General features: G+C 40.7%; 1 protein-coding gene across 3 annotated transcripts; it reads left to right on the top strand.

Moving 5' to 3' along the window:
* Nucleotides 1-859: 859 nt before the first annotated feature.
* Nucleotides 860-9,697, top strand: ddx23 (DEAD (Asp-Glu-Ala-Asp) box polypeptide 23). 3 transcript variants are annotated; one of them, XM_034695110.1, is made up of 17 exons: nucleotides 860-988; nucleotides 2,819-2,976; nucleotides 3,114-3,230; nucleotides 4,247-4,331; nucleotides 4,422-4,487; nucleotides 4,569-4,707; nucleotides 4,795-4,928; nucleotides 5,022-5,134; nucleotides 5,245-5,388; nucleotides 5,509-5,734; nucleotides 5,917-6,062; nucleotides 7,219-7,396; nucleotides 7,739-7,981; nucleotides 8,068-8,219; nucleotides 8,314-8,422; nucleotides 8,542-8,716; nucleotides 8,812-9,697. In XM_034695110.1, the coding sequence occupies exons 2-17, from the start codon at nucleotides 2,819-2,821 to the stop codon at nucleotides 9,033-9,035; spliced, it is 2,409 nt and encodes an 802-aa protein (XP_034551001.1). In that variant the 5' UTR covers nucleotides 860-988; the 3' UTR covers nucleotides 9,036-9,697. The 3 variants fall into 3 exon arrangements, with proteins under 3 accessions (XP_034551001.1, XP_034551002.1, XP_034551003.1); XM_034695111.1 differs by lacking the exon at nucleotides 860-988 and adding an exon at nucleotides 1,097-1,122; XM_034695112.1 differs by lacking the exon at nucleotides 860-988 and adding an exon at nucleotides 1,147-1,167.
* The last annotated feature ends 957 nt before the right edge of the window (nucleotides 9,698-10,654 follow it).

Below are 10,654 nucleotides of genomic sequence, written 5' to 3'. Positions count from 1 at the left end.
CAAAAACTTGTAATCTTAATATCTTCTGAAACGTCACGTTAGAAAAAAATTCACCCCCCATACAGTGTGTGCCGATAGAGAAATAAGCTACATAGAGCCAAGCCGTTTTTTGAACCAGGCTGTAAACATGTTTATTTCTGCTTCAAAGATCATCTTTTTCCCATTCATGTCTAATTGGTTTCCGGTGTTTCTGCAGCCAGCCTCAAGCGGATTCTTGATGTATTGCAGTTTATAACACTTCCGCATGGGCTTCATTGTTTGAGACCAGAGGTTGCCGCTTGGATTGAGGTCAGAATTCTGAGAAAAAGTCAGAATTCTGAGATTAAAGTCAGAATTCTGAGATTAAAGTCAGGATTCCGAGAAAAAAGTCAGAATTCTGATAATAAGTCAGAATCCTGAAATTAAAGTCAGAATTCTGAGAATAAAGTCAGAATTCTTACTTTTTCCTCAGAATATAAATAATAAAACAAAAAAATTGACCTTATTTTTTTTTTTTTCCAATGGGCCTAATCCTCTTCCGTACGAAAAACAAGAGGCTCAAGGTAAAAACAAAAAACATCTCGAAACATAACGTGACTTTTTGAATAATTAAATAAGTGCTAAATGTAATGCTCAAAAGCGCCGATTCTTCTACTGGCACTGAAAATAACTGTTGTTGACTATCAGTGGGCAATTAAGTATCTGTGTCATGCTAAACTGTAACACGGTTGCCACCTTGTGCTCAAAACGATACAACGACAGTCGAAATGAGTATGTTGTTTCTAGTCAGGCACCAAAGTGTTCACCTACCAAACAAACAGGGTCCTTAACACACAAATGATCTAGCTCGCTGGTAAATGTAGTCCTTAGAGCGGTTGGCCCCATTCTTCACGGATCGCGCTGCACTACAACTCCCAGAAACCTTTGCTTGCTCCAGCTCGTTCTGGGCGATATGGCGTCCTCTTGAAGCGCAGACAAATCGTAACAGTTTTGTTGACAAGTTACAAAGGTGAGCTGAATTTAAACATTAAGCATCTATATATTTTATAGAATTTAAGCTTCTGGTTTAAATATGCGCTGAGTTGTGTTTGTGTTAGCAGGTTCTTCAAGATAAATGCAGTTTTTGCTAAGTTGTTAGCCAACGTAAGGAGCTAGCATGTTCTCACTGCATGCATTCATGTAACAGAGGTTCAGTTTCTTTACTTTCTCTTCTCATTTACATCCTTTTCACATGAGATAGCTACTCACCAGGGGTCATTCCATATTAAGCGATGTTATTTCGCACACTTTAATATTTACTCATAGTTAACTTTGTAGGATTTGGGAATTAACTGCCGTCCATGTGTCTCCATCTGGGAAGTTATTCGCTCTTAACCCTTAAATTTACTAACATCTTTTATCCCTAACAAGTTAAACCTCCAGAAACTGATTGTTACCCAGGTTTATGTGTCAGGTACTTTATGTTTCTTTGTTGACTATCTAAATATCCCTTTTAAATAAAACATATTACAAGGATAAACACAATTTAAAGCATTTAAAAGGACTTTATTTGTAAACCAGAACATCAAACTGCTGCAAGTTTGTCATGCTCTCGCCTGAAGTACAAAATAGATTTACAAAAGATGAAACACTTTCACAAAGTTGGAGACAAATTTACATTTTGGAAAACATTTTTACTATTTATAAAAAAAAAAATTACATCAGCAAAACACTTTTACCAAGGCCAAAACAAATTTACATTTAAGAAAACAGATTTACAAAAGATGAAACACTCTTACAAAGCTGGAGACAATTTTACAAACAACGGAACAATTCTACCGTTAAGCCTGACTTCTTTTAACCTGATTCTGTTTAGCCTGAGGCGATGTGGTCTGAGGCCGTCTCATCTGAATTCTGACACATGATGAAGGTTTTGCAGAAACATGACGGAGCTTTTACAGAGACATGATGCTTTTTCATCTGAGGTCTGACACCTCACTCTGAGGATGTCCTAATACGTAAACCATGTCCATCTCCATTCGGTTTCTCTCCATCAAAACAAACTCATGACCCCTCACTTGATCACTTCCAGTATTTTGTACGTTCCCTTTCCATAAAAAATTAAATGTTTCTTTGTTTCGGAAATAGTAAAAGTGTTCCGTCGTTTGTAAAATTGTCTCCAACTTTGTAAAAGTGTTTCATCTTTTGTAAATTTATTTGGTCCTTCAGGGCCACCGTACATCGGCCCTGCCTTGTTTCTATGTTATCCAAACGTATGACACAGGACACATCATTGAATGTCTTTAGAGACATGGTGGCTGGAAATATTATACCTCAATCTAAAGGTTGGCGGTTTGATCCCAGCTCCTGCAGTCGCATGCTACAGTGTCCTTGGTTACAGTGACCTCAATATAATCCAAAACAACCAAAACAAAGTGTGTAAAATGTTGATATTTCTTATTTTATATACAGATAGAACAGCCTGGGGTCAAATTTACCCAAATGAACACTGATTCGTAATTTTTTTTACATTTTCTTTTGGAACACATCAACATTTAAAATTTTCCTAGTTGTCCCCATTAAATTAGGAACATTCATGAAATATGAAGCCAAAAAAATGATGTTAGTCATTAATTTAGAGGACTTTAAACATTGAATGGGGTCCAATTGACCCCAAGGATAATAGGAGGGTTCAACAGTTGGGCCGATTTAATACCACCTTCCTCTGCCTACTGCTGATGATTATCTGAACAGATTTCTCTTCTCTAAAGTAGTGATTTCCTTTTCCAAAACAAAAACATTGGACTAAGTTTGTTTCAAGTTTAACCACAAAGCCACTCACATGAGTTTGTGTCTGCAGATGGCGGCCGACCCCACAGAGAAGAAGGATGCAGAATCCTCCGGGACCAAAGACAGAGAGAAGCGACGGAGCCGATCAAGAGAGCGGGATCGAAAACCTTCCCCTTTACGCAAACGCCATCGATCTCGTGAACGAAACCGGTCCAAATCTCCAGAAAGGTATCTTAATGCTGAGTCACAAACTACCTTCAGCATCAAATAAGTGATCACATATGATTTCATGTTTTTTTGCCAACTGATTGTCTGTTACTTGAATCATAACAAACCAGTTTTTCTGGAACACCCTTTAATTTCAGAGACAGACGCCCGAAGGACAAGGACAGAGACAAGGAGCGAGACAGAGATAAGGACAGAGAGAGGGGCCGTAAGGACAGAGACAGCCATCGACGTGATAAAGATCGCAAGAGATCCAGGTATGTGAACTCAGAAGTACATCTCTGTAAGATCCAGAAGAGTCACATGACATTACATCGGATTTTCCATCTTGTTAACAAGACCACTGTTATGTCACCCTTGATGCTCTGATTGGTTGTAACAGTCAGAGGGATTTCAGTTTGTACTTCTGATAAAGCTTCTTTGAAATGTAAAACAGACAGAGAGCTTCCAGACTTATTTTCATTTACAGCAGTTTTAGCATTTGTGTGATATTTGTTAGAAACAAATAACGCTTATTTTTAATTTGGGGAATATTCCAATTTGAAACTTTCCATGGGAATTTATGGGAATTGTGGGTAATTTAATGGAAATGTATCATATCTAAACATAAATATTTGTTTTGTTATAAGCAGACATCCATCCAAAATAATGCAATTAAAATAGATTTAATTGTAAGTAGAACTTTATCAAGTGTTGAATATTTTATTGAACAATCAATTCTTTCATTGAAGACCAAAAACATGTGGGCATGTGATTGAGGAATAGCATAGATATTCAACTGTACTTGCATGAAATCTGGTTGTTTTAGTCAGGATTATGCTAAAATATATTTTCCCAAACTATATTTAAGTTCCCTATTAAGAGCCAACCTTCAATTTAGTAAATTCCTGGTTTGTTCACGTTTATTCCCATGGAAAGTTTCCAACTTTGAAAATTCTCGGAATTTTGCAACCCTAGACATGATCAGGTTAGGTTAAGTTAGAATGGTCTCTGTCTTAAATGTTGTTTTCAGATATGTACTATCGAATGAGTAGAAGAGATGGTGAAAGTGTCTTCTCTTGAAAGTTGTTAATTATACAATAATTATACAATAAAATATAATATAGAACTGTATTTTATTGTATTTTATATTTAAAATTTTGATATTTAAAAGCTGGAAGAGAGAAACAGCATCTCATTTTTCCTGTGTGTCTCGTATATACAGTGAAAATTGACAATAAAAACCTTTGAATGTTGAATCTTACACCTGTTTATTGTCACGTTCCTCTTCTAGAAGTCTCTCACCAAAGTCAAAGTTAAAGAGAGACAAGGACATAAAAACAGAAGAGGAGGAGGATGAGAAGAAAAAGAAAGACAAGGTGAGACTGGTCTGGCTGAATCTCTTATTGAATCTTGTAGTTTCTCAGCGTGTTATTTTGGTTGTTTTAACCTTGTTGCTGCTTTCCCAGGTCCAGCCTCTGTCTTTGGAGGAGCTTCTCGCCAAGAAGAAGGCAGAAGAGGAAGCAGAAGCAAAGGTGAGTTTTTTTTGTTATTTCTCCTCTTTCTTGTCCTGATGATGATTTCTTTTCTTACCTTCTGTTTTTTTCCCCCTGTAGCCCAAGTTCCTCTCCAAGGCCGAGCGAGAAGCTGAGGCTATAAAACGACGAGAAATGCAGACAGAGGAGAGGAGGAAGATGTTGGACGATGAGAGGAAGAAGAGAAGGATGTTCCAAGACATGGGGAGAAAAATGATGGGTGTGTGTCAGCCTCTGTTACATATTTGAATGATCTGTGTGCTGTTGTAGAATGTGAGGCTTATGACGGAGCATGTGTGTGTTACAGAGGATCCCCAGGAGAGGGAGAGAAGAGAGCGAAGGGAGAGAATGGAGAGGGAGAACAATGGGAATGAAGACGATGATGGACGACAAAAGCTCAGAGAAGAGAAAGACAAAAGCAAAGAGCTCCACGCCATCAAGGTTAGAAACTTCATCACGGAGAAGAACTCCTTTTTTAATAGATACGGTGTTGGCATTTTGCATTTTCACTCACTGAATGTCTGTGACTTGCAGGAGCGCTACCTGGGAGGAATCAAGAAACGAAGGAGAACTCGTCATTTAAACGACAGGAAGTTTGTCTTCGAGTGGGACGCCTCTGAAGACACTTCAGTCGACTACAACCCCATGTGAGTCAACGTGAACACATTCATCAGTGGGACGTGTGTCTGTCGGTTCAAAGCAGATCTTTGTTTAGTTCGATTTACAAACAATAAGATGTCTCTGATCTGTCCTGCAGCTACAAAGAAAAGCATCATGTGCAGCTCTACGGACGAGGCTTCATCGCTGGCATCGACTTAAAGCAGCAGAAAAGAGAGCAGTCCCGATTCTACGGCGACCTGATGGAGAAGAGGCGAACGCTGGAGGAGAAAGAGCAGGAGGAGTGAGTAAAACAGACATGGCTGCCTAATTTATGGTGACCTTTAAGCAACTTAAAATAATCAGCTTTAACTACAAATTGATGATTGGATGTTAAAAAGCTTTACACTCCTGCTCCTCTCAGGACACGCCTGAAGAAGATGCGTAAGAAGGAGGCCAAGCAGCGCTGGGACGACAGACACTGGTCCCAGAAGAAGCTGGACGAGATGACAGACAGAGACTGGAGAATCTTCAGAGAGGACTACAGCATCACCACGAAGGGAGGAAAGATCCCGAACCCCATCAGGAACTGGAAGGAGTACTCGCTGCCGGCACACATCGTGGAAGTCATCGACAAATGTGGCTACAAGGTAAGTTAACTGAGACTCGATGATTAAGCTTTCACACAAGGAGATGTAGAGCTTCTCATGTGTAGTTTAAAATGAAATACACGGTTCGGTTGTTTGTGCTGTCGTAGTTTCAGTGTTGCAAACAGTGAAGTATAATGGCTTCAAAAGTGTTAATCATCAGTTCTGCCTCTTTTACAAACCAGGATCCAACACCTATTCAGAGGCAGGCCATTCCCATTGGCTTACAGAACCGTGACATCATTGGTGTGGCTGAGACTGGCAGTGGTAAAACAGCTGCTTTCCTGATCCCACTGCTGGTCTGGATTACAACCCTGCCAAAGATTGACAGGTAACTAGTGTTAATTTCGTTAGTGAAATTATGACGATATATGTTCGTCAACGACTCATTTTTTCATGACGAAAACGAGACTATGACGAGCTAAAGTGCATAACTGATAATAAAAACTCTGACGAAAATATGTTTTGATTTCGTTGACGAGACGATGATGAGACGAAAACTTTAGTGGCGGACCGTCGGACATTAAGAATTCATGTTTCCCCCGCTGTGCATCTAATCTTCAGAAATAAAAGTGATGCATTCCTGTGACAGGCTGAGTTATTATCTGAGGGGCTCAGTGTTCGCTTGGTCACTACCTGCAGCAGGTGTGCTGTGTGAACCAGCTCTCCCTGCCTCGATGCATCTGTCTCAGTTTCATTGATGATTTTTACCCCCGGTGTGCGTTAGTGACAAAGACACAACCGGGGGACGTCTGTTTAATATTTGATATTTGACGTTTTTGCCGCCATTACCCTTAATAAGCTCCGCGTCTACAGCTTGATTTAATCCAGTTTGGTGATATATCAGACACATTTAGTAAGTTTTGATCAACTCCTAGTTGAAAGATGCAGATGCATTTTAGAGTGCCGTGATCTGACTGTCTGTCCAGTGCCCTGTCGCTGCAGGTGCATTCAAGGACTGGCGTAAATGTGCAATACAGCCCTTTCATGGCATTTTTCTGAGTCAAGAGAATCAAAATACAGTCACAGTGGTCACATCAAGAATGTTTTCTTTTAACTTTTTAGCAGGGACAGGCTGAATTATTTCACTTAAGATATTACACAAGCAAAAATGTTAAAGGAGTGAAATTTTGATGATATTAACACCTGGTATAACCCTGACACCAATATCTGATCGACTACATGAATTATTTAAAGAGTGAAGATGTTTTGGGAAAAATCAAAGACTAAAATGTTTTGAGTTTTCGTCAACTAAAACAAGACTTAAACTATAAAGGGCTGAACAGACTAAAATGTGACTAAAACTAACAGGCATTTTTGTCGAAAAACTAAGACTAAATCTAAACTAGCTGCCAAAATTAACACTACAGGTAACACAGTTCAGACTGAGATACTGTTCCCCTCACTCTTTTACCATCAGTATTCACTTTTCTATATTTACTTGAATAACAGTCCTCCTTTTTTTTAATAAATTGTTCTTTGTGCAGGATTGAAGACTCAGACCAGGGTCCTTACGCCGTGATCCTGGCTCCGACTCGTGAGTTGGCCCAGCAGATTGAAGAGGAGACCATCAAGTTTGGAAAACCCCTCGGCATCCGTACGGTGGCTGTGATTGGTGGAATCTCAAGGGAGGACCAGGGCTTCCGTCTCAGGATGGGCTGTGAGGTGAGACGTGATGCAACTCTGATGAAAGTCTGAAAAAACAATGTGGGAATAACAGGTAAAAGAAGAAACTTCTGAATTCAAAGGATTACATCACTGAACTCAGGAAGTGTGATGTATTGTAATGTAGAACATTTGGAGCGGATAGGGATTAAGTTGGTTAAAATCACCCCTTGTGGATATTTGTATAGCTTTGCAGACTTCAGCAGTGAAAACAAAAACAAGGTTCACACAGAACAGGGATTTGTTTTCTGTTGCAACCTCTCTTACAGATGCATTCATCAGGTATTAATGTCAGGTACAAAAACAACAACAAACAAACTTTATGTTTCTGTCTTGTACCAGATTGTGATCGCCACCCCTGGACGTCTGATTGACGTGCTGGAGAACCGCTACCTGGTCCTGGGACGCTGTACCTACGTGGTCCTGGATGAGGCTGATCGTATGATTGACATGGGCTTCGAGCCCGACGTCCAGAAGATTCTGGAGTACATCCCAGTGACCAATCAGAAGCCAGACACAGAGGAGGCAGAGGACCCCGAGAAGATGATGATGAACTTTGAGTCTGGAAAAAACAAATACAGACAAGTATGTTTTTCTGTTGTCTTGAGATTAAGAGCAGACTATGCTCTCTTTTTATTAACGCTTTAACATTTTTCCTCTGCGCCCATTAGACGGTCATGTTCACAGCTACCATGCCTCCGGCTGTGGAGCGTCTGGCCAGGAGCTACCTGAGACGTCCCGCTGTGGTGTACATCGGGTCTGCGGGCAAACCTCACGAGAGAGTGGAACAGAAGGTCCTGCTCATGTCAGAGGGAGAGAAGAGGTGGGATGATCAACACAGAACTGTACACCATCAGCATCATGTGTGTTTCTGCCCGAGTGTCACACTGAGAGTCTTTTATTTTGTGTGCTTACAGGAAGAAGCTGTTGGAGGTGTTGTCGCATGGCTTCGAGCCTCCCATCATCATCTTCGTCAACCAGAAGAAGGGTTGCGACGTGCTGGCTAAGTCTCTGGAGAAGATGGGAGTAAGTCACAACAAAAACAGACATCTTAGAGGCAGTTGTTATTGGGGAACCAGACCACACTACAGAACCCCCTTTATTATTCATTACACTTGACTTTAATGTCTCCTCGTCTCTTTCAGTACAACGCTTGCACGCTGCATGGTGGCAAAGGACAGGAACAGAGAGAGTTTGCGCTCTCCAACCTTAAAGCTGGAGCCAAAGATATCCTGGTGGCCACAGACGTCGCTGGTCGAGGTATCGACATCCAGGATGTCTCCATGGTCCTTAACTATGACATGGCGAAGAACATTGAAGGTATGAAGCCTCACTCCAAACTTTTCCTCACTTCAACTTCAAAGCCTTGTGTTGTTGTTGTTTGCCATCTTCTCTTCTTCTTCCTCCTCCTGCAGACTACATCCATCGTATTGGTCGTACGGGTCGTGCTGGTAAGAGTGGTGTCGCCATGACCTTCCTGACTAAAGAGGACTCTGCAGTGTTCTACGACCTGAAGCAGGCCATCCTAGAGAGCCCGGTCTCCAACTGCCCACCGGAGCTGGCCAACCACCCTGACGCTGCCCACAAACCTGGAACCATCCTGACCAAGAAGAGACGAGAGGAGACCATCTTTGCTTGATTAACCCCTGGACACACAGGCACACACAACAACAACAACAACATTTTCAGACTGTTGGGTTGTTTTCTTGGATTGTACATGTCTCTGTTTCACATCCTGAACTTTGTCACCAGTTTAGAAACACCTCCTGTCTTTGTTGTGATCGCACCTTGCGTCTCACTCTGCCAGTCTGTTTTTGACTTTTCAGGCCGTCTGTTGGTTGAAATAAAACAAACAGATCATGTGCATAGTAGAATAAACAAAGGTGCATACGTCTTTAGGGCACTTGTTTGGGGATTAACAGGCTCAGTTCAAAGCTGTAACATGGACTGCTTGGTAGGGTTGCTTTCTCAGTGTGCGAAGGATCTGCTCTGTATAAATGCTTCTCTTCAGTCATCAGATTTGATAAAACCAGCCAGGATGTGAGTGTAGCTGAGCAGTGCTTTGTTTTAATCATTTTCTGTCACCATTATTAGAATTTCCTGAATGTTTAGGAGACCAATGTACAAGTGATGGCTCTTTATGTTTTCTCCAGTTTCACTTTGCCTAAATTGTAAGATGTTGTTTTAAATACAAACATTTGTATCAAGTGAATACAGCAACTTGTAGTGATTACTGCCTCGTAGTTTTCTTATGTGTGTGAAAGATTCTCATCGGTGAAATTAAACAGTGTTGGCTTTCAATGAGTAAATCAGTGGATGCAGAAAAATGTTTCACAACAGAACAAAGTCTGGGGTCTCAGTTTTGCAGTTCAACATAAAAGTGAAGTTTTTTATTCTGTTGTTGTGGTTACATAGCTTGCTTCTGAAAAAATTAACTGCTCATAAAGGAAGAAGCAATATTTGTCATACAAAGCCAACAGGTTACTACAAAAAGCAACGACTCAAAAGGGGAATTAAATTAAATGATTACTCATCTCTTGAAACCGGCAGGTCAAACATAGTCCACGGGCCAAAACCGGATTGCCAGAGGTTCCAATCCAGCCCGTGGATGACTTCCCAAAGTGAAAAGAATCACAGAAGACATGAACAGCAAATTTTCAATAAAAGTAACTGCTATATCAGATTTGTCCTCTGGGGGGCAAATACAGTCGTAGTGCTGACGGAGCATACCTGAACATTGCTCCGGGACCTTTTTTCTCAAAGTGAGGAAAAATAATTTTAGCAGTTTGCATAATCCGGTGGAAATTCATAGACTTTCTAGAGCACTTTAACATCCAATCAACACTTAAGTTTATTTATATGTAAACTTGTCACAGCAGGAGCGGGGATCCACATTTTTTGAAAACAAGAGCCCCATATCGTGGGCATGCTTACCATACATGTGCGTACGTCATAGGCGCGCCCCATCACTACTAGCACTAGCACTAGCACTACACCCTGCATACAACACTACCCAGCAAGCAAACTTTTCATGTTGGAGCTGAGGGGTCCAAAATAATCAACTTTACCTTCTTCATTATTATAATCGATCTGTTCTTTCGCAGTAAACATTAGACTCTGTGTGTCAGGTCAATGGGTAACCTGTGTGTTTGAATTACCATGACCTGGATGACTGAAAATCTTCACAGATATTAAGATGAAATTAAGTAAATTAGTAATTTGACAGTGCCGAGGTTGATGATGGATTGATGGAAGTTA

This window comes from Notolabrus celidotus, chromosome 11 (genome assembly GCF_009762535.1).
Source record: "Notolabrus celidotus isolate fNotCel1 chromosome 11, fNotCel1.pri, whole genome shotgun sequence".
Taxonomy (NCBI): Eukaryota; Metazoa; Chordata; class Actinopteri; order Labriformes; family Labridae; genus Notolabrus; species Notolabrus celidotus.
This window is presented reverse-complemented; position numbering and strand designations above follow the sequence as displayed.